A 24,576-nucleotide genomic window follows, 5' to 3' on the forward strand; every position below is an offset into this window, starting at 1 on the left:
CAGTCATTTAAGAGTAATTACTGGAGTAGCTGGGTTGCACCACCCAGTGGATAGCGTACCAGCCCCGAAGTCAGAAGGACTTGAGTTCAAATTTGGTCTCAGACACTTAACACTTCCTAGCTGTGTGACCCTGGGCAAGTCACTTAACCCCAACTGCCTCAACAAACAAAAAAAGTAATTACTGCTAGGTAAGGACATAAGGACACTTTTTGTTTGAATCAAGCAATCAGAATAGGGCCTATTATACCTCCTTAAATGAATCAATTCATTGTGTGAGAAAGTGGGATGCAAATTTTATACACATATACATACACACATTGTATATGTATATAATTTGTATAAAAGAAAGAAGTCATTTCATAACCAAGGGGAAGAGATTGGAACACACTTTTGAGGAACAAAGGCAGAGAAAAGTGAGACTGAACAGGGTCAGTGGCTGAAGGAATATTTTAGAGCTCTATCCCCAAATTTCCCTTTGCATCCCTTCTAGTCACAGACACAATTTGCTGCCAGTTCCCAGTAAACTAAATCTTATTTCAACCAGGAAAGCCAAACCTCTGCCTAGGTGGCAGGAATTTTCCTATGGGAGATGAGTGATTTTTAAAAAAAATTATATCAATAACTTTTCATCTAACATAAATTTCCTAAATACAAAGTGAAAAGAACCAAGTGGACTTTAAGGGAAATTATATTATCCCTCTGGCTTAAAATTAGCTTTTTATTTTTTCCTGGTAACATTATTAGAACAGAAATCTATAACTCGTATAATTGGGGGCCAACTTGCTCAAATTTGTCTTTCATGAGGACTTATGCGAAACCCAGCTTTTCCCTCTCTTAAAATGCAACTAGGGGAAAAAAAAAAAAAAAAAAAAAAAAAAAAAAAACACCCTCTATGCTGTAGTTAGAATGCTGGGAAATTTTCTTTAAAAGCCTAACTTTTTTTCCCCTGTGGACATCAGCTCTGGCCAAGCTGAAGGCTACACAAAGAGCTAATTAAAATTAAAATAACATCTTAGCAGATTCTCAAAATTTTGAAAGCAATGATTTAGAAGTTTGTCAATTAGTCATTTTAAAATTTCAAGAAAAATTCCTGAAACTTCGGGTATAATTCTAGGAATTTACTCCATACTGAAAGAAAAAAGAAAAACAAACTAAGTAAATAGCAACTTTTTGCTAACCCTTCCTTGACTCCTATTTTGTCTGGAGTCCCCTTCTGCTCCTTTGGGAAAGCACCCCAGAAAGTATTAAATGACCCTCTTCTCTCCCACTCCCCAGTGTGGGAGGGTATCAGTTGTGGGGATTGCTAACAAGATCAGTACAGCCCAAGCCCCTGTGTTTGCTAAATTCTCTCATCTCAGGTCAGATTAAAACTCAAGTTCGGCCTCACCTGTGGAAATAGGGGAAGCAGCTGTGGGGATCCCACACAACCTTGCTGAGACGCCTCCTCAACCCAGCTTGGGGGAATGGGGATGGAGTGGGGGGTCATGGCCGGCATTCCCTGAGCCCCGGCACCTCAAACTACCATCAAAGGGAGCTCCTGGCACCAGTCCCCCCAGATTTTAGCAGTTTCTGTCCAGCAACGGCCTGGGAAGAGTTGGGGTGCCCTGGCAGCGCCCAGCTGGCAGTGTGAGGGGAGAAAGCCAGTCAGCCTGGGTATTCGGTAAGCCCACCATTCTCTGGGCTGTGGATATGTATTGGCTATGTCATTTTCGGCAAATTATTTTATCTCTGCCCACTTTTCTGATTTGTCAAGAGAAATAATAGACATTGTTGTGAAGTGCTCAGCATGAAACAAATGCTATATGAACGTTAACTGCTTTATTGGCTAGAATTGCTTCATGCTTGCTAACTATGGTCGCATGACCAACAGATAAATGACTTCTATGTGTGTGTAAAGAAATTTGGAAATGGGTTTGAGATGTGATAGTAAAAGCAGTCTTGAAGGAGTTCTCTGAAAGCACTAAAGGCTTACTTTTAGGGAAACAGAAAAGCAGCTTGCTAATTCTGGCCACAAACAAGCCTGCTTTTGAGTGACCTAGAGTCAGACTTCTGAGGGCCCTGTCAGTAAAAACTGGCACCGTGACCCTTTCCTGGCTCACAAAGGAGAAATGGCTTGTGTGAAATTGGAAAAGAACCAAAAGGCAGTTCGGCCTGTCTGGAACATTTCATCAGAATCTAGAATGTTAGGGGCCAGAACTCTGTACTTGAAACAAGGATTCTTACAAGGTGCTAATGCAGTGGAATTGATGAGACAATGGGTATTTAGTTTAGCATGGGAATTAAAAGTTCTCTAGTTCAGTGTGATTGATTTAATTTTACCACAAATAATGGTTCCCTAGTGATAGAATGATTGGTTTATGCTGGAACTCTCTTCCCAGAAACCAGCTGGAGTCAGGATCACTAAACGTCTTTATTCTTGATCTTTTACGATCAGGTTCAGGGGGTTAGGCCTAGCAACCTCACACACACCTTCCTCCCTCAAACGCCGGAGAGACTGACGCAGTGTCTGCGTCTCACTTCCTCTTCCTCCTCCTACTCCCCCCATAAGCGTCACTTCCCCCTCTTTGTCCCACCAGTCAAGTCAGCACAGAGCAGCTGGGGAGGGTCAACCTTCAAACAAGTTAATAGGGAACCATACAATTGGCAGTTAGTCTCACGTGCTTCATTATCCAAGTGCATTGCTCAGTTCTAGCCCTTTACAGGTTTATACTACATAGAAGCTGGGAGAAACTCAGCCAGAGAGAGTCATTCTATCTCCCATCTTTGTGGTGGCTGGAGGCTGGAGCACAAGCCCCGGACTGAGACAGACAGAGACTGGTCCTCCTGCCTCCCCTACAGAAACCAAGACACATTCCAGAGAGCCTCCCAAAAGCTGGCCCAGGCCCCAGGCAAGGAGACGGGCTGTGACGGAGACAATAAAGACTTTTGGACTTTATCACCTGGCTGTTCTCCTGGTGATTATTCAACTGAAAGGAAGGATGGTCCCAAGACCTGCAGAAAACCAACCAGAACACTACACTAGAGAATGTCATTAACTAAAGTTGTCAATTTTAAAATCTATCCTATCAGCAGCTAGATGCGCAGTGGATAGAGCACCAGCCCTGAAGTCAGGAGGATGAGTTCAAATGTGACCTCAGACACTTAACACTGCCTAGCTGTGTGACTCTGGGTAAGTTATTTAACCCCAATTGCCTCAGCCAAAAAAAAAAAAAAAAACTTGGTTTTAAGATTTGTCTTGTTTTCTCCCTAAAAGAAAAGGAATAGAAACTACAGCTAAGGCTATTTGGCTATTATTATTATTATTATTATTATTATTATTATTATTATTATTATTATTATTATTATTATGTTAAGCCTTATCAGTTTACCTCCAAGTTATGAGGTATGTAACACCTTTCCTCCTTCACAGAATGGGGGAGATCCGCAACACGGCCCATGACCTAGAACACCTAGAATGGTTGGGGTAGGCAACAACAAGCTCAGCCCCTTCCTTGGGGTCTCTGTCAACTCCCCTTAATTTGTAAGCTTGCCAGTTTTTTTTATAACTTTTTTTTTGACAGTACATATGCATGGGTTATTTTTTACAACATTATCCCTTGCACACCTGTTCCAACTTTTCCCTTCCCTCCTTCCACCCCCTCCCCTAGATGGCAGACATTCCCATACGTGTTAGATATGCTATAGTATATCTTAGATACAATATATGTGTGCAGAGCCGAACTTCTTGTTGTACAGGAAGAATTGGATTCAGAAGATAAAAATAACCTGGGAAGAAAAACGAAAATGCAAACAGTTTACACTCATTTCCCAGTGTTCCTTCTCTGGGTGTAGTTATTTCTGTCCATCATTGATCAACTGGAAGTGAGTTGGATCTTCTTTATGTTGAAGATTTCCACTTCCATCAGAATCCATCCTCATACAGTGTTGTTGTTGAAGTGTATAGTGATCTTCTGGTTCTGCTCATTTCACTCAGCAACAGTTGATGTAAGTCTCTCCAAGCCTCTCTGTATTCCTCCTGCTGGTCATTTCTTACAGAGCAATAATATTCCATAACATTCACATACCATAATTTACCCAACCATTTTCCAATCGATGGGCATCCATTCAACTTCCAGTTTCTAGCTACAACAAAAAGAGCTGCCACAAACATTTTGGCACATACACGTCCCTTTCCACTCTTTAGTATTTCTTTGGGATATAATCCCAATAACAGCACTGCTGGATCAAAGGGGATGCACAGTTTAATAACTTTTTGTTGCCCAGTTTTTTTTTTGTTTGTTTGTTTTTTTAACCATCAGGGTAAACGAGGTTATCAGCCCTGAGAAATGAACCTGTTGAGGATATATAGTTTGTAAACAAGAAATGTATTTACTAAGAATCTATAAGCTTCTTTAACCTTTGGAGAAAACTGAATGGTGACAGAAAGGAATATACTTTCTTCTCAGCAGTTCATGGAACCTGTACAAAAAAAATCTCAAAATTAAATGCAGGAAGGCAGAAATAATAAATGCCTTCTTTTCAGATCACAATGCAATAAAAACTACATTCAGTAAGAAGTTACAGGTAAATAGACCAAAAAGTAATTGGAAACCAAATAATCTCAGCTTAAAGAATGACTGGGTGAAAGAGCAAATTATAAAAACAATTAATTTCACCCAAGATAATGACAATGATGAGACATCATACCAAAATCTGTGGGATGCAGCTAAAGCGGTAATAAGGGGAAATTTTATATCTTTAGAGGCTTATTTGAACAAAATAGAGAAAGAGAAGATTAATGAATTGGGCCTGCAACTTAAAAAGCTAGAAAAAGACCAAATAAAAAACCCCCAACCAAAAATCAAACTTGAAAGACTAAAATTAAAAGGAGAAATCAATAATATTAAAAGTAAAAAAACTATTGAATTAATAAATAAAACCAAGAGTTGGTTTTATGAAAAAGCCAATAAAATAGATAAACCTTTGGTAAATCTGATTTAAAAAAGGAAAGAGGAAAATCAAATTATTAGTCTTACAAATGAAAAGGGGGATCTTTCCACCAATGAAGAGGAAATTAGAGAAATAATAAGGAGTTACTTTGCCCAACTTTATGCCAATAAATTTCATAACTTAAGTGAAATGGATGACTTCCTCCAAAAATATAGGCTTCCTAGATTAACAGAGGAGGAGATAAATTGCTTAAATAGTCCCATTTCAGAAAAAGAAATAGAACAAACTATTAATCAACTCCCCAGGAAAAAATCCCCAGGACCAGATGGATTTACATGTAAATTCTACCAAACATTTAAAGAACAATTAGCCCCAATGTTATATAAACTATTTGAAAAAATAGGGGATGAAGGAGTCCTACCAAATTCCTTTTATGACACAGACATGGTACTGATACCTAAACCAGGTCGATTGAAAACTGAGAAAGAAAACTATAGACCAATTTCCTTAATGAATATTGATGCTAAAATCTTAAATAAGATATTAGCAAAAAGACTTCAGAAAGTCATCCCCAGGGTAATACACCATGATCAAGTAGGATTTATACCAGGAATGCAGGGCTGGTTTAATATTAGGAAAACTATTAATATAATTGACCATATTAATAATCAAATTAATAAAAACCATATGATCATCTCAATAGATGCAGAAAAAGCATTTGATAAAATCCAACATCCATTCCTACTAAAAACGCTTGGGAGTATAGGAATAAATCGACTATTCCTTAGAATAATCAGGAGCATATATTTACGACCATCAGTAAGCATAATATGCAATAGAAATAAACTGCAACCTTTCCCAGTAAGATCAGGAGTGAAACAAGGTTGCCCACTATCACCATTACTATTTAATATTGTATTAGAAATGTTAGCCTCGGCAATAAGAGCCGAGAAAGAGATTAAAGGAATAAGAGTAGGTAATGAGAAAATCAAACTGTCACTCTTTGCAGCTGATATGATGGTATACTTAGAAAACCCCAGAGATTCTAATATAAAGTTATTAGAAATAATTCACAACTTTAGCAAAGTTGCTGGATACAAAATAAATCCACATAAATCCTCAGCATTTTTATACATCACCAACAAAATGCAACAGCAAGAGATACAAAGAGAAATTCCATTCCAAACAAATGTTGAGAGTATAAAATATTTGGGAATCCATCTACCAAAGAAAAGTCAGGAATTATATGAGCAAAATTACAAAACACTTGCCACAAAAATAAAGTCAGATTTAAATAATTGGAAAGACATTCAGTGCCCTTGGATAGGCCGAGCAAATATAATAAAGATGACAATACTCCCCAAACTAATCTATTTATTTAGTGCTATACCAATCAGACTCCCAAGAAACTATTTTAATGACCTAGAAAAAATAACAACAAAATTCATATGGAAGAATAAAAGGTCGAGAATTTCAAGGGAACTAATGAAAAAAAAGTCAGATGAAGGTGGTCTAGGTGTACCTGATCTAAAGCTATATTATATAGCAGCAGTCACCAAAACCATTTGGTATTGGCTAAGAAATAGAACGGTAGATCAGTGGAACAGATTAGATACAAAGGACAAAAAAGGGTACATCTATAGCAATCTAATCTTTGACAAACCCAAAGATACCAACATTAGGGACAAAAATTCATTATTTGGAAAAAAACTGTTGGGAAAACTGGAAATTAGTATGGCAGAAATTAGTATGGGATCCACACTTAACACCATATACCAAGATAAGATCAAAATGGGTCCATGACTTAGGCATAAAGAATGAGATCATAAATAGATTAGAGGAACAGAGAATAGTCTACCTCTCAGACCTGTGGAGGAGGAAGGAATTTATGACTAGAGAAGAACTAGAGATCATTATTGATCACAAAATAGAAGATTTTGATTACATCAAACTAAAAAGTTTCTGTACAAACAATACTAATGTAAACAAGATTAGAAGGGAAGTAACAAATTGGGGAAAATATTTTTACAGTTAAAGGTTCTGATAAAGGTCTCATTTCCAAAATATATAGAGAAATGACTCTAATTTATAAGAAATCAAGCCATTCTCCAATTGATAAATGGTCAATGGATATGAACAGACAATTTTCATATGATGAAATTGAAACTATTTCCACTCATATGAAAGAGTGTTCCAAATCACTACTGATCAGAGAAATGCAAATGAAGACAACTCTGAGATACCACTACACACCTTTCAGATTGGCTAAAATGACAGGAACAAATAATGATGAATGTTGGAGGGGATGTGGGAAAACTGGGACACTGATACATTGTTGGTGGAGCTGTGAAAGAATCCGGCCATTCTGGAGAGCAGTTTGGAGCTATGCCCAAAAAGTTATCGGGCTGTGCATACCCTTTGACCCAGCATTGCTGCTATTGGGATTATATCCCAAGGAAATACTAAAGAGCGGAAAGGGACCTGTATGTGCCAAAATGTTTGTGGCAGCTCTTTTTGTTGTAGCTAGAAACTGGAAGTTGAATGGATGCCCATCGATTGGAAAATGGTTGGGTAAATTGTGGTATGTGAAGGTTATGGAATATTATTGCTCTGTAAGAAATGACCAGCAGGAGGAATACAGAGAGGCTTGGAGAGACTTAAATCAACTGATGCTGAGTGAAATGAGCAGAACCAGAAGATCACTGTACACTTCAACAACAACACTGTATGAGGATGGATTCTGATGGAAGTGGAAATCTTCAACATAAAGAAGATCCAACTCACTTCCAGTTGATCAATGATGGACAGAAATAACTACACCCAGAGAAGGAACACTGGGAAGTGAATGTAAATTGTTAGCACTACTGTCTATCTACCCAGGTTACTTGTACCTTCGGAAGCTAATAATTAATGTGCAACAAGAAAATGGTATTTACACACATATATTGTATCTCGGTTATACTGTAACACATGTAAAATGTATGGGATTGCCTGTCATCGGGGGGAGGGAGTGGAGGGAGGGAGGGGAAAATTTGGAAAAATGAATACAAGGGATAATGTTATAAAAAAAATTACTCATGCATATATATACTGTCAAAAATTTATAGTTATAAAATTAAAAAAAAGCAACAAAATCAGAGTAGCAAAAGTGAAGACATTCATAAATCACAATTTCATTGTGCAGTGCTTTCAATAATATCAGATTCTTCATGAAAAAAAAAAAAAAGCTTTTTTTGATTAATCTCTTGCACCAGGATAAATTTAAACATATTAAGCAAAATGTCCTATGTGTGTAAATCCTGATAAACTTTTTTTTATTCCTCTTTTATTTTATTTTATTTATTTAAATTAATTTTATAATTATAACATTTTTTGACAGTACATATGCATATGTAATAAATTTTTTTTTTTTACAACATTATCCCTTGTACTCCCTTCTGGATCTGAGTTTTTCCCCTCTTTCCCTCCACCCCCTCCCCTAGATGGCAGGCATTCCCATGCATATTCAATATCTTATAGTATATCCTAGGTACAATATATATGTGCAGAACCGAATTTTGTTATTGTTGTTGTTGCAAAGGAAGAATTGGATTCGGAAGGTAAAAATAATCTGGGAAGAGAAACAAAACAACAAAATGCTCTCAGTTTACACTCATTTCCCAGTGTTCCTTTTCTGTGTGTAGCTGATTCTGTCCATCGTTGATCAATTGGAATTGGATTAGCTCTTCTCTATGTTGAAGATACCCACTTCCATCAGAATACATCCTCATACAGTATTGTTGTTGAAGTGTATAATGATCTCCTGGTAAACTTTTAAAATAATGCATCTAGCCCGAAGCTGTGATTAGTAGCATTTGCTATTAGAGATAAAATCTCTCAGGCGTGTTCATTGCTATTCTTTTGAGTTCTGAATTTGCCCACTGTGCCATAAACTAGTCAGAGAATGCCTTCCTGAAATGTCTAGGTGGAAGACTTATCTGGGTGAGGAGTTAGGAGGGCAAAGTTAGCCTCTGCTGATGGTGGGATCCTTCTGACTCAGTTTCCCAGTTTTGTTTTTTTGTTTCTCACCTGATTATTCCTGAGTCTGGCTACGAGATGGAATTATTATTGCATGATCAGACTTGTTTTGATGCTATTATAATCATGTGCCTGCTTTTCCTCTTACAGAACATTTGTATAATCAGAGCAAATGGTCAGTAGAAGCCCTGAGCCATCTTGAGTATCCAAGTATCCCAGGAGACTAAAGATGCTTTCCTTTGCATACCATTGCATACAGATTCATACTTTCTTTTTGCCCTTGAAGGGGCAAATCCAGGGGAACTCACCCCCCCCCCCAATACACATGGCCAGTATGGGTTAGTTGATATCTTGCTCTGTAGCCCCATCCCAGGCTTCTGTGGCTGCAGCCATACCAAGCCTCCCCCCTGCGCAGGGCTACGAAGTTTCTTGTCTAAAGGCCCACACAGCCTTATTAGTCTGTTAAGACCCTGAGGCTAGACTGTCTGCCCCGGCCATAGCCCTATGTAAAGCCTTTTCCACTGTACATTGATGGAAGGTGGGGCCAGGTCCTGGGGGTCGCTGCAACCTTATCCCAGACCCCTGGCTTACTTCTCAAAGATACTTGGTATTTTGGGGGTGATCTTCCCGCCTTAGAACTGTTACAGCTCCTGCCATTGAAGAAGCCTCTAAGCTCGCCACCAGGGTCAGAGCATTTGTGAAGGCAAAAAGCATCAGTGTCTTGCTAGTGGGAGACTTGCCAGCTATCAGGCTCTCCTGCCATTCACTTGTCTGTCCTAGTGTGCCACACTCTGCTCCCCGACAACACTCGGCCGGGGGACATCACAACCCAGATGACGAATGGTTTATTAATGGGCCCAGTTTTCTGGAAAATGGGGAAAAGCAGGTCATTCTGTGCTGATCCTCAATAGCACATTGGAGGCTAAGCCACGCCTCCCCCAGTTCTGCCCAGAAAGCTGAACTCGTTGCTCCTCTTAGGGCTTTAGAACTGGAGAAGGGAATGAGAGTGAACATCTAGACCAACTCCAAATATGCTTTTCGTAGTTTGCTCCCTCGTGAAAAGAAACATCAAAACAAGGGTCTTTTGACAGCAAAAAATTCTCCTATTAAATATGCAGAGAAAACTCTACAATTATGGCAGGCTGTCCATGGACCTAAAGAGGTTTCTTCATGTCGCGTGAAGGACACCGGAAGGGGGATTCACTTCAGGCCAAGGGACACAGGCTTGCAGATGCAGCCGCTGGTGCATGGCACCTTTAATTCCCCAACTCCTAAACTCATAACTCCCAGGAACAGGCCCTTTGTTAAAGAAAGAGGGCACGCCCTTTCTCCTTTTACATGGTTTCAAACAGCCTCAAATCAACTTCTAATCCAGAGACCAGTAGAAACTTCTCTTTGGCCTAAACCAAGGTACTCACTTGGAAAAAAAAGTCTCTCCAATCCCTTCTGTTTTCACTGTCACAAGGCAGGAGAAACAAGCAGATCTCTCAGGTCTGTCCAGCAAAGTCTGAAAGGGCTGTTCACCCCGCCATGCTGCAGCCTAGCTGGACGAAGGGTACACAGCTAGGGAAAGACTGGCCAATGGATTTTACACGTATGTCCCCTCTCAGCAGCTTCAAGCTGCTTCTGATTTTTGTTGACCCCTTCACTAATTGGGTAAGAGCCTTCTTTTGTAAGACTCAACATGTTGGGGCAATGAGGCACTGCTCTGTCTGAGATGTGCCACACTGCACGCCCCGTCAGGTGGTAGGGCGGGCCCAGGTGGTGAAAAGGAGCTTGGCCTCTGAGGCCGGAGGCTGTGTCTGCAGGAGTTAAAGGAACTGCTCTAGGTTTCTGGAGATGGCCAGGGGGGCGTCCTCATGCTAGAGCTCCCTCTAGGACCAGCCCTGACTGCAGAAGTCTCCCGGCTGGGGCTCCACTAATGCAGTCCCTAGTGGGCTGGGCACGGGCAATCCCGGAGGAGAGGCAGCTTGTGGGGCGGCCAGATAGAGGAGCCTTAAGGGACCCTCCAGAATGAAGATGAGTTATTATATCCTCTCCCTCTACCCAATGCTTAATGCCTTTTCACCACGATGGAGCTTGCACCCTAGGCCACCTGAGCATCCCTGTCATTGTGGACAATGCTACTATTCTACCGATTATACCTTTGACAAAAGGAGTGATGTGGAAGAAACATTCTTTGGTGTTTATCCTAGGAAAAGCTATCTGGATGTGAGACATTCATGTTAGCCGAGTCTATCCCTCCCCCACCCAAGCCAAGTCTTCCTCTAGGTGGGGTTCCTGGCTAATTTTTTATTCTTTTTTTCTTTGCTGAAGCAATTGGGGTTAAGTGACTTTTCCAGGGTCACACAGCTACAAAGAGTTAAGTGTCTGAGATCACATTTGAACTCAGGTCCTCCTGACTTCGGGGCTGGTGCTCTCTCCACTGTGCCACCTAGCTGCCCCCTATTTTTTTAATTCTTAAGAAAAGCTTTAAAATATTTTACTGTATATGATTTTTTGGTTAAACATGGTAGAAATACATGTTAAATCCAATATATGCATACATATTGTGCCACGCAAGAGAAAAAGAAGCAAAATAAAATGCAAGCAAACAACAACAAAAAGAGTGAGAATGCTATGTTGTGAACCACACTCAGTTCCCACAGTCCTCTCTGGGTGAAGATGGCTCTCTTCATCACTGCACAATTGGCACTGCTTTGAATCATCACATTGTTGAAGAGAGCCTCCTGGCTATTGTCTTTACTAACCCCTATACTAACTCCACTTTTAATTATTCTTTTGTTGCTCATATTTGGCTCCTGCACTTTTAATCTATTTGTGAGATTTCTTTCCTCCAGGCTCCAAGCTATGACCTTCCAACTGTTTGTTCACCCTGAATACCATTGACTAAGACACCCAGCACAGGGATTCTCTAACCCTGATTCTCATTGGTCTCTGAATCTGATCTCCATGGAGGGGTCTGGTTTTGATTCTGAGTCTCACATGGGGTCTTCGCTCCTGGTCTCTATGGGGGAATCTCTGACTTGATGTCCATGGAGGTTCTGTGCCTCTGATCTCCATGGTGGTCTCTGCCCTTCATCTCCATAGGAGTCCTTTGACCCTGATGGGAAGTGTCTGCTTCTAATATCCAAAATGGGTCTGTTCTGATCTCCACATGGGATTTCTGACCTTGATCTACATGGGCGTCTCTACCCCTACATTCCTCTACCTCTCATCACCATGGGGGTTTCTAGCCCTGATTTCCATGGCAGCTCTGTGCCTCTGATCTCTCTAGCTGGTTTCTGCCACTGATCTCCATGGGAGGATTCCCAACATTAATCTCCATGTGAGGTCGCGCCCCTGGTCTCCATCAGGGATCTCTTCTTGGGGGGTTTCTGACGCTGATCTCCATGGAGATTCTCTGACCTTGATTTTTATGGGTGGTCTCTCAACTTGATTTCCATGGGGTTCTCTGCCCTTCATGTCTATGGTGGTTCTCCAGCACCAGAGGGTCTGTGACCATGACCTTCATTTGGGGTCTCTGTCCCTGATTTCCATAAGGAGTCTGTGACTTTGATTTCTATGGGGGGTCTCTGGCCATGATCTCCATAAGGAGTCTATCTCTGATCTCAATTGGTGGCCGTTGCCCCTGATTTCCAAGATGGAGGTTATGACCTTGATCTCCATGTGTGGTCTCTGCCTTTGTTCTCCATAGGTTGTGTGTGTCCCTGACCTCCATAGGGACTCTCTGCCCCAGATGTCTATGAGAAGTCTGCCTCTGATCTTCATGGGGGACTCCAACACTAATCTTCATGTGAAGTCTCTGCCCCTGGTCTCTATAAGGAGTCTCAGTCCCCGGGGGTTATTGGACCCTGATCTCCATGGGGTATCTCTGCCTTTGATGTCCATGTGAAATGCCGTAGAAATTGAGACAAGACAGAGATTAGAGGCTTTTTATATTTTAATAGTGGAGAGGTTGGATTGGCAATAGCCAGCCAGCTTGGATGGGACATCTAAGCAATGAGCAAGTCATTCCAGAGACTCTTATAAGGCTCCAGTGATCAGGGAAACAAAGGCAAGGAGGGACAGAGCACTGGTTGAGTGGGAATTTCAGGAAAGATCATAATTCAGTTCTGACAGGTTGGGGGTAAGGAGGAAGGATCATAAATTCTTATAAATTGGGAGTGAAGAAGATAGATGGTCAAGCAGGAGACAGGAAGCCTGGGCCAAAAGATGCCCAAGTACTTGAGTATTTGAGCCATCTGGAGTTTTATGACAGTTTGGAATGCCAGAGTAGCCAGAGCTCCAAGGACCTAATTATCTCAGTCCTAATGGCCAGGAAGGGGGGGGGGGGCTTGCCACCAGGCATAGTGAGGCAGAACAATTCGGGGAAACTGAGGCATAACGTCTCCAACATCTCCACAATGATTCAAATCATTGAATTATCTTGGAGGGTCTCAGCTGATTGATTTTGACCAACCCTGCTTGGAGCAGATAAACCAAAATAAAATTACAAAAGGTATATGGAGCTATGTTGAGGACAAGTCTCTCCCTGCCAACCCCAGAGTTGTTAACATCCCTCATTTAGGGCAGCACAGAGGCCTCCCTGTTGCAAGCATGTCGGGTCCTGTGCAGTTCTAGAGCACCCTCTCAGCCAGGGAATCCAGTTTAAGATAGCTCAATGTGAGTCAGGTCTGCAGTCGTTTGTGCACTTAACTGAGCCTCTGCTTGCCGAGGGAGCAGCAGTGCTCAAGGCAGTTGTGCTAGCCTTTCTAGGAGGGGCACTGCACAGCTGTCAGAGACTGGGGGGGGGAAGGGTGAGGCCCCAAGTTGCTCCACCTGTCCCCGCTCAGAAGAACAGGCAGGCTAGGGAAAACTGCTACAGAAAGGATCCGGATTCCTGAGCTGGGTGTGGGAGTATGCACACTTAGACCATCAGGGCAGGCAAACCATGAACTTTCAGAGGCCTGATACCAAGTTGCAATGACCTTCGAGAATGCTGAAATATTCATTAAGGACCTGGGGTTACAGGACCAGAGGAGCAGATCTGAGAGACTCGTGAAGGCAGTCCCAAGACAGGTGCCTGGACCTTGGAGATTTCCAAGGGTGATTTACCAAGGCAATCAGAAACTGGTCCCAGAAACTGAGTCTGCCTGGGCAAGTCCAACAGAATAAGGGGACTCAAAGTTAAAGCAGAACCAGCAATCACAGTCCAGCTGGGCTTTAAATAATAAACCAAGCAGGCAATAAAAACAAAAAAGGACTGCTAGAAAGACTTTCAGTTTGAGTTGGTGGGTTGGGGGGGGGAATGAAGAAATGCCTGGGGCAAAGTGAATAGGAACTAGTGGCACCAGGGGGTCCCATTTAATTTTAAGAAAAATCCACCAGCTTTCCAAGTCCCTTATCTCTTATCCTCCCCTTTTGTTTTATCCAAGGAATCATCCAAGGGGAAGTAAATAGGGCTCCATTTGTCAAGTAGGCACCTTACACACAAGTCCTGAAAGTGGATTAAAGTTCCTATACACAACAGACTAGTACAGTAGAGTTTTTCTACCCTGGAACTTATTCAAATATCCCTCAAATAATTACATGTTCTGAAGGGAACATTCTGTTCACTTAGATAATGCAGATACATACTATAAGCATCCTTTACAGCAACAGTTATCCAAAATTTTAATTCAATATTTTCATCCTAAATCCTAAATACATTGTAACAGGGGACCCAGTCAGAATTTAACAGTTATTCATCAACCACTTTCAGTTTTCCCTAAATCAATGAGGCTCAAAGTCCATTGGGGTCAGGGGGCGACAGTCTCATCTTCTGAGACTGCTTTCTGCTGAGAATGGGCACAGAGCTGAGTCCTATTCCAGGAAGGGTGTAGCTGATCTAGGTCCCAGACACAGGTCTGTAATTTGACCAAAATACAGAACAAAAAGCAAATCTAACAAATAAAGGTTAGAACAGCCTGAGATAGAAAGACTGGTTCACAAGAACTGCTACAAAAAGTGGAAAGGCCAATATAGATTGGCCAGCAGCTTCCCATGTAAAGAGAGAGATTTTTGAAAAAAAATATCCAGACCCTAGATTTCTAGATTTGTGCCCAAAGACACCCAGACCAGATAGCATCCTGTAGCCTCCTACTGATGCTTCCTAGACTTGTACGGCTCATCAGCTCAACTTTTTCTGGGGACCCAGATTTGCTAGCAATCAGACCAGACAGAAAATTTACCAAGCAGGGATTTCAAAGCAGACCCTCCACTGTGGCAGAAATGTGTTCATGGTGAGCTCTTGTTGCAGTTGAAACTGCTCTCTCTGTGGGATTCTGAAAGAAACCAGATGGCCAGCCTCCTTAAAAGAGCCTAGACCAAGTGGCTTCAAGGCCCCTCAGCAGAGACCTGCTCTCTAATCTCTAATCTCATCTCTCACAGAAGCCTCCAGAAAAGTAATGCCGGAGAAACTGAAGCAAGACAGAGATTAGAGGTTTTTAATATTTTAATAGTGGAGAAGTTGGACTGACAATAGCATCCAAGTAATGAGCAAGTCATTCCAGAGACTCTTACAAGGCTCCAGTGATCAGGGAAACAAAGGCAAGGAGGTACAGAGCACTGGCTGAGTGGAAATTCCAGGAAAGATCATAATTCAGTTCTGACAGGTTGGGGGTAAGGAGGAAGGATCATAAATTCTGATGAGTTGGGAGTGAAGAAGATGGTCAAGCAGGAGACAGGAAGCCTGGGCCAGAAGATGCCCAAGTATTGGAGATGAGCCATCTGGAATTTTATGGCACTTTGGAATGCCAGTGGCCAGAGAGCTCTGCAAGAAGTGGAGTCAGAGTCTCCAAAGAAAAGAGGCAGAGACCCCCCATGGAGACCAAGGATGAGACCCCCCCATGGAGATGATTGTCAGAAACCCATTGTGGAGATCTGAGTAAGAGAATCAACATAGAGATCAGGGTCAATGAAGTAACGTGGAGATCAGGGTTTGAGAACCCCCATGGAGATCAAAATTCTAATTGAAATCAGGGTTAGGGAACTCTCATGGAGATCAGGATCAGAGATCACCCATGGAGAACAGGGTCCAATACCCCCCAGGACAGAGTCCTCTTATGGAGACCAAGGCTACAGGCCACACACGGAGATTACTATTGGCGACCCCCCCATCATATCAATGGCAAAAAATCAGGTCATGGGGAAGGGAAGAGAAACATATAAGGAATAATAGGTTGCAAATTATTGTTATGGAGCTCCCACCAGGAGAGCCGGGCAGAGAACCCCATGGAGATCAGAGGCTCAGAGCCCCCACGGAGATCAGGGCTAGAGATCCCCATGGTGGTGAGTGGCAGATGTTTGCAGGGGTAGAGACTCTCCTGGGTAGATGAGGATCAGAGACACCACATGGAGATCAGAGCAGAGTCCCCATGGATATTAGAAACAGAGACCCCCATGGAGATCAGGGTCACAGGATCCCTTTGGATCATAGGATCAGATTTCACTATGAAGATCAGGGGTAGAGAGCCCCCATGGCAATTAGATGCAAAGACCCCCAAATGACATCAGAGACAGATGCCTTATAGAGATCATGGGCCCCACATAGAAATCAAGGTCCCTCCATGGACATGAAACTGAAAGTCAAAAAGAGAGTGTCCAGAGACCCCTCATGAAGATTAGAGGCAGACCCCTCATGGACATCTGGGTCAGAGGGCTCCCATGAAGGTCGGAGACGCAGAAAACCTATGGGGACCAAAGGCAGAGACCACACATGGAGATTAAGGTTATAGACTTCCCTTGGAATTCAGTACAAAAACTTCCACTTAAGAGCAGAGACAGACCACGTATAGAGATCATGGTTAGAGACCCAACATGGAGATCAGAGTCATGGACTCTCCGGGACGTAGAGACCCCTCCTAGACATCAAGGACAAAGATGCCCCATGGAGATTAAATTCAGAGACCGACTATAGAAATCAGGGCCAGAGAATCGCCATGGAGATCACAGTCACAGACCCCTGCCCCATGGAGGTAAGGGCCAGAGAACCCTCATGAATATCAGAGGCAGGGATCCCCATGGAGACCAGAGGCACAGAGCCTCCACAGAAATCAGGGCAAGAGGCTCCCGTGGTGATGAGAGACATCGGTATGCAAGATTAGAGAATCCCCAGTATATCAGGGTTAGAGACCCCCATGAATGTTAGGGTGCAATACTCCATGCAGCAGAGCCCTAGTGAGACCAGGGGCAGAGAATTCCCATGGAGATTAGTGCTGGAGTCTCCCCATGGAGTTCAGTGGCACCGACCCCTCATGGAAACCATGACCAGAGACCCTCCATTAAGAACAGAGGCAGAACCCTCTTGGACATCTGGGTAAGGGGCCCCCCATGGAGGTCGGGGACATAGACCACCCATGGAGACCAAAGGCAGAGACTACACAGGGAGATCAGGGTCAGAGCCCATTTGAAATTAGTCCAAAGACTCCCAATTGAGATCAAAACCAGACCAAGGTTAGAGACACACCATGGAGATCAGGGGCAGAGAATCCCAGGGATTGGAGACCCTATATGGACAACAAGGACAGAGTTAGCCCATGCAGATCAAATTCAGAGACCGACCATAAAAAAAGAGGGTCAGAGACATCCCCCGTGGAGATCAGGGGTAGAAACCCCCCATGGAGATCAGAGACACGGACCCACCCCATGGAAATAAGTGCACACCCCTCCCCATAGAGATCCTGGGCCCACAGCCCTCATGGACATCCTGGGTAGAGATCTCCCGTGGACATCATAGATAGAGAGATCAAAGTCAGAAGCCCCACATGAAAGTCAAAAGCAAAACCCTCCATTGGAATCAGGATAATAGAACCATTGTGGAGATCAGGTGATCGGGGGCAAAGACCGTCCATGAAGGTTAGTGTCGGAAATCCCTCCCAGTAAAGATCAGGGGCAGAGACCCTCCATGGACATCAGGGCCAAGGATGCCCCATGGAGAGCAGGCTCACAAATCTTCCATGGTGATCGGGGTGACGTCCCATGGAGATCAATCACTCAGAACCCCATGGAGATCAGGGGGGAGAGAACCCTCATGGAGATCAGAAGTAAAGACCCCCCCTCCATGAAGGTCAAATGCATTGACTTGCCATGGAGTTCAGAATCACAGACACCTCATGGAAATCTGGGGCAAAGAACTCCAAAGATATCAGAGTCAGATTCCCCATGGAGATCAGGGTCAGAGACCCCCCTAGGGAGATCAAAGCAGACCCACACATGGAGATCAAGGGTACAGACACTCCATGCAGATCAGGGTCACTGCCCCCTAGGTTTCGAGAACTTCTACGAAGATCAAAGACAGACCACCCTCAGGAAGATCAAATTCAGACAGCCCATAAAAATCAGGGTGACGAAACACCCATGGTGATCAACAATAGGGACCCCCAATAAACATCATGGTAGAGTCCACTTCTGTGGAGATCAAGATCAGAGACCCCAGATGGATATTAAAAGTAGTACCCCACCCCCAAGGAGATCAAGATTTGGGTCCCTCCATGGAGATCAGAGAGACCCCCCCAGTGCAGATCGGCATCAGAAACCATTATGGAGATTAGTGTCATAAATCCCCCAGTGGAGATTAAGTTCCCAGACCCCCAGGGGCAGTGACCCTACAAGGACATCAAGACCAGGGTGCCCCATGTAGATTACAGGGTGAGATGGATGAAGAGACGAGGGATTGAGAGCTGAAGACCAAAGAATAAGAGATGGTGGAAGGGGCGGCAGAGGGTGTGGAGATGAGGAGCAAAAATTCACATGGAAATAAGGGGGGAAAAGTCAGGTTATGAGGAAGGGAAGACAAACATGGAAGGAACAGAAGGTTCCTGGGTTATCGTGGCAGAGACCCCACCGAGGCGATCAGGAACAGCCATGGAGATCAGAGACACAGAGCCCCCAAGGAAATCAGGGCTGGAATCCTTAATAGTAATGACAGGCAGAGGCATTCAGAGGTAGACCCCCTTCATGGAATCCGGGCCAGAGACCACTATGAAGATTATTGTTTGAGGCCCCCCAGTGGAGATCAGGGCCAGAGACGCCCCCATACAGAGCAGAGCTGATGCGCCATGAAGATCAGGGCCAGAGACGCCACAAAGATTCACAGGGCAATTAGGGGAAAAACATCACGCCATGAGGAAGGGAAGAGAAAGAGTAAAGAATACAACATGGCAGGTGATTGTGTCCGAGACCCCACCAAGGAGATCAGAGGCACAGAGCCCCCCATTGAAATTAGTACGGAAGACACCCATGGGAATGAGAGCCGATCTTCCCTGGATATTAGAAGTAAACACCTCCCAGGGAGATCAGGGTCCAAAACCCTTCGAGGCAGAGTCCCTATATTGAGATCAGGTTCAAAGACCTTACATGGAGATTAGTGTTGGAGTCCCCCTGGGAAGATCAGTGAAGACCCTTCATGGACATCTCAGTCAGAGACACCCCCCCCATAGAAGTCAGAGAACCCCCATGAAGACCAAAAGCAGAAGCCACATGTGGCGTTCAAGGTCAAAGACCTCCCCTGGAAATCAGGAATAAAGACCCCCAGTTGAGATAAGGGACAAACTCAGAGACTGCCCACAAAAATCAAAATAAAAGAACCCCCATGGGAATGAGGGCCAGAGAGCCCCTCTCGGGAAAGCCCTCCAGGACAGATACTTCTCATGGATTATTTGGTTCACAGACTCCCGGGAGCAGAGACCCTTCATGGACATCAAGGATGGAGACCGCCCTCCCATGGCGCCTGCGGTGATAGATCCATTGTGAGATGAGGGACAGAGCTGCAGGGAAAGGGCAGAGAAGTGGGCCTGGAAGGGGAGCAGAGCGTGTGGACATGAGAGCACAGAAATTGGGTGGAAAAGAGCATGTCCTGAGGAAGGGGACAGAAAGCTGTAACCAGCAAAAGCTGGCAGGGTGACTGGGGCTGAGAGCCCCCCAAAGAGGTCAGGGGGAGCTAATCCCCATGGAGATGAGTGTCTGATCCATTGTGGAGATCGGGGGTACAGACCTCCCCGGCACAGAGACCCCCGTGCAGATCAGGGACAGACGCCCCATGGAGATCTGTCTCAGAGACCCGGTATGGAGATCAGTCAGATTCCCAATGGAGATCAGGGTACATGCCCTTTCAGAGAGTTCAGAAACAGAGACCCCCCCTAGAGGTCAGGGGGAGAGACTCCATGGAAATCAGGATCAAAGAACCCCCATGGAGATCCTGGTAAAAGACCCATTATGGAGAACGGGCTTCCAGATCACTCATGGGATCTGTCCCAGAAGCCACCGGTAGAGACGGCGGGGATCTAATGCTGACCATCAGAATAGATCGAGTCTTGTGAGAGGACAATAAAACACAAGGAGACAGGGAGGCCATTGTGGAGAAGGTCTCTTGACCTCTTAGCTCCGATTTATTTTATCTCTACACAGAATATCTATTTTCCAAATACAGCAGGATTATTACTGATTTATTTATTTATTTATTTTTATTTTTTTATTTTTTACATTTTTTTTTCACAACCAGAACTGGCCATTGACAAGAGGTGAAAGGTCAGTGCCTCTGGGCTTTCCTCATCCCAGGACTCCAACATGAAAACCAACGCTCCTTATTCTCTACACAAAACTACTTTAAACAAGGGGAAGTTCTAGGAAGCTATGCAGAAACAGCAACAGTGAAGGGGGGGATGGGATGGGGGGCAACAGGCCCCTGGCAGGGGAGGGGGAGGGGGCTTCTAAAGTGCAGAGAAAGCTGTGGGCTCCAAGCCCAATTGTTCTCAGGGAAGACCCCCCTCAGGGCCTCGGGCTGCTCGGGGACCCCCAGTGATTTCCGTGGCCCAGGAGGCTTTCAGGGCTCCCCGGCCTGGGTATTGGGGGAAGGCCCGAAGCCCACCCTGAGGCCCCTACCAGGCACCAGAGAGCCCTGAAGCAGCAGGGGGGGGATGATGTGCTCATTTGATGAGCTTCTAGCAGGGAAGAGGGAAAAAGGAGGCAGAGAGGGGGGAGAAAGGGCGGGAGAGGGGGAGAGAGCTGGCTGCATTACTGGGCCTCTGGCCCCGGCTGGGCCTCGGGGGCCTCAGGCTCCGCTTGGGAGAAGTTCCTTTCCAGGATGTGCCTCTGGAGGTGGCGTATCCACTCTTCCTGGATGGAGAGGGGACCCTGGAACTGCACTGAACAGAACCTGCATTTCAGGGTGTACACGGGGCCCCGAAACGTCACCAAGGACTTCTGGGGAGGGCGGGGGACCAGGGGGGGGGGACACCGGGTTCTGGGAGGTGGCTGTGGCCCGGGGTCCCGTTTCTGCTGAGAGTCACTGGCCTCCCCCCGAGAAGGGCGGGCTTGTCTGCGGGGCCTAAATCCACTCCCCCGGTGCTTATCCATCAGTGTGAGGCTGTGGGGAGCCAAGGTGAGGGGCCCGCGTTTGTCCCCATCTCGTCTGGGCCCCAAAGGCCGGCCCATCCCCCGTGAGGGCCGGCCCTGGGTAACCTGGCTGCCGTAGGCCTCCACCTTGTGGGGGCGGCTGCGCTTGATCAACTTCCTCAGGGTCTCAATTGGGGAGCCCTTTACAGACCATTCTGTCACCCCAAATCGCCGCAGGTGAGCCCGAGCATGGCTGGCCAGTGCCTGGCGCTTCTCAAAATGGAGACCGCACAGCTCGCACCTGGCTTCCCTGGGAGCTTGGGAGCTTTGGCCATGAATGGGCTCGGTCTTGAGGGGCAGCTCGGGGCATGTAGGGGTCTTGGGCTTCGTCTCCCCAGAGAGAAGTCTCTCTTTGGGCAGCGGCCGCCTTACCACCAGGGGGGTGAGGAAACCGGCAAAGGGCTGGGAGGCAAGGCTGGCAGGGCCGGGCCCTGGTTTGCCAGGACTGCGGGGCAATGGGGTCAAAGACAGGGCCTGAGGCCCCTTCCCGGAGCATTGGGGCCCATCCTGCCCCCGGGGAGAGGGCGGCCCGGCTGGGGTGGGCTCCTTCCTGACGAGCCGCGCTTCGGCCTTCTTCTCCAGGATCCCTCCAAGAGCGTCAATGGGCGAGCTGGACCACTTGGTCACCCCCATGTGCCGCAGGTGAGAGCGGGCGTGGCAGGCCAGGCCCCTTCGGTCCTCAAAGCCCCCACCACAGAGCTCACAGCGCACGCTCCGGACCGGCTCGGCCCAGGAAGCTGCAGAGACAGAAAGAGGAAGATGGGAGGGGGGAGGGCCCCGGCACCTCCGATGGGGGGAAAACTGGGCTCCCTCCTCTAGGCCGCACTTCCAGAGAGGCCGGCACTTGTTCTAGGAAGGGGCCCCGGGAGTGCGGGCCCATCCCTTCCCAAAACAAACTTCTCAGCGTCTGACGTCCCTGAGCCTTGGACCCAAACCAGGCCCGGGCTCCGGCCCTTTACCCCCCCAAAGAGCCTCCACAGACCCCTCAAGGCCAGTGTAGGAGGAAGCCCGCCCAGCGCCTTGTCCAAGAGCTCCTAACCCGCCTGTAATCAGCGCCCGGTATGAAGCCCCACGGGGCCGGGGCCAGAGCAGCCACAGGGAGAAGCAGTGACTTAGCAGCTGCCCCTCAGGGGGAGAAGGAGCCTTCTCCTTGCCTTGGCTCCCCGGGCATCCAGGCGGGCCCCTTCCCATTCCAGCCTGGCAGAGCCCCAGATCCCTGTGTCTCAGACCTGACTCCCTGCTTTTAGTCCTCCCCCCCTTCACTCAGGGGGTAGCTTACACAGACTCAGGGCTGCCATGTCCTCACGGGGCGAGCGGGGTGCCTCAGGTGGGCGTCCTTCTCCGGGCGGGCTTCCGGTCAACATCTCCCGTCTGATCTCCACCCGCCTCCGTTCCGACTTTAATTTCTCCTGGAGGGAGCGAAGTGGCCGCCCAGGGAACCTCCTCCGAGCAGGTGGGGGGGGAGGGGTGGTTGGTGACAGGGGGCCACTAGGTGGGCCCTGCTTCTGGGCAGGGGGTGGGAGGTGCAGCCCGGAAGCACTCTGAACCTCCAGGGAGCCCCCAGGGTCCCCAGCCATTGCCTTGGCCAGTGCCTTGGGGCCCGGCGGGGGTGGGTCGGGAGGTCCCCCGGCCGGAGGCTGGGCCTGGCCCTTCAGGATTTCTGTCAGGGTGTCAATGGGCGAGCCCTGGACGTACCACTCGGTCACCCCCATGTCCCCCAGATGGGAGCCAGTGCTTGCCAGGCCTTTTTGGGTCTCAGAACGGGCCGGGCCCAGCTCCCAGGTCAGTTTCTGGGCTCTGAGGTCTGGGCCTTCTCGGGTGCTCCCACGGGGGCCCTCTGCGGCCATCTTGTCCCCCTCCCTGCCAGGGCCCGACCCAGGGGCCCTGGGAGAAGACGCTGCTTGGGGAGCAGGGCCGAGGCCCACTCCGGCCCCGGGCTCTTCTTCCTCAGAAGCCAAAACTGGGGCGGCCCCCGCGGTGCTACCCCGGCTCCGGCTCGGACCCGTCCCTTGGTGGTGTGGGAGCGAGTGTCAGAGGTGCCAGAAGCCCGGCTGGAGCAGCGTGAGCCACGACGTAGGCGGCGGGAACTGGGACATCGACTGGGCGGCAGGGACAGTAACGGGAGTTAAGTCCCCGGATGTGCGCGCTCCTAGCGGCGTCCCCCCTCCCCCCGCATCTTCTCCCCCCTCCCCCCGCATCTTCTCCCCCCTCCCCCTCCCGGGAGCTTTTATCCCTGGGCGCCGGTCGGTGGGCGCGCGGAGCGGCCGCCCCAGCAAGGGCAGGATTGTTTCAAGGAGCGTGTTGGTTCTTTCTGGAGCCACTTCTGCGCCAGCCCCTGGCTTCTGCCACCTCCAGGCACAGGCTTCCGCTTCTTTGGGCTCTGTCTGTCTTTCCTGGCGCCTCTTGGCCCCCCTCACAGGAAGACAGACAGGGATAACGATGCTCCTTTGCTCCCTAGGGGGCGCTGTGACCCCCCCCCCCCCCCCCCCTCCCGCTGTGGCGGGGCGGAGAAGCGGGAAGCCCGGGGTCCCGGCACCTCTCACATGTTTCCAGGTTCTCGAGGTTTCCGCACTCAGCGTGGTCCTGGCCCGAGATCCCGCCACAGCCCGGGCAGCGCCCCCTTATGGAGACAGAGAACGCACAGGGAGCTTATTGTGGGAGACTCCCAAGGGACATACGTGTCCGAGAGCCCTCGTGGGGTCAAGAATCCGCCCCTCCCCCATGGAGATCACGGACAGAGAACCAGCGCAGGATGGGAGACTGACCCCCCCCCCCCCAGAGCAGTCACCCCCCCCCCCCGGAGATCAAGACTGACCCCCCCCAAGGAAATCAGGGGCAAAGACCCTCCCGGAGACCAGGGTCACAGAGTCCCCGGGGGCACAGGCCCTCCAGCCCATCAAGGACCGAGTCCCCATGGAGAGCAGAGGCAGAGACCGCCCCCCCCCCCTCCCCCCCCGGAGAACAATGTCAGAGACCAGTTATGGCGATCAGGGCCACTGATCCCCCATAGAGCTCAGCTTCCCAGACCCCCTCGGGGCAGAGCCCCCTTATGCAGAGACACAAGCCCCCAAGGCCATCAGAAACAGACCCCTCAGCGACACTGAAGCGGGTGGTGGTCCCTTTAAGAAACTCTATTCCCTGTTGGTCTGTGATTCCTTTCAGATTCCCAACCCTGGCTGGGATGTACCAGTCCAGGACGCCAGGGTCCTTCATTCA

At 47.3% G+C, this 24,576-nt stretch overlaps 1 protein-coding gene across 1 annotated transcript; it reads right to left on the minus strand.

The window, feature by feature from the left end:
* Positions 1–20,979: 20,979 nt before the first annotated feature.
* Positions 20,980–23,207, minus strand: LOC141549079 (protein Wiz-like). Its single transcript, XM_074278404.1, has 2 exons — positions 22,640–23,207; positions 20,980–22,097 (listed from the first exon to the last, which is right to left on the minus strand). The coding sequence occupies exons 1-2, from the start codon at positions 23,205–23,207 to the stop codon at positions 20,980–20,982; spliced, it is 1,686 nt and encodes a 561-aa protein (XP_074134505.1).
* Positions 23,208–24,576: the final 1,369 nt, after the last annotated feature.

This window comes from Sminthopsis crassicaudata, chromosome X (genome assembly GCF_048593235.1).
Source record: "Sminthopsis crassicaudata isolate SCR6 chromosome X, ASM4859323v1, whole genome shotgun sequence".
In the NCBI taxonomy this organism is placed as follows: Eukaryota; Metazoa; Chordata; class Mammalia; order Dasyuromorphia; family Dasyuridae; genus Sminthopsis; species Sminthopsis crassicaudata.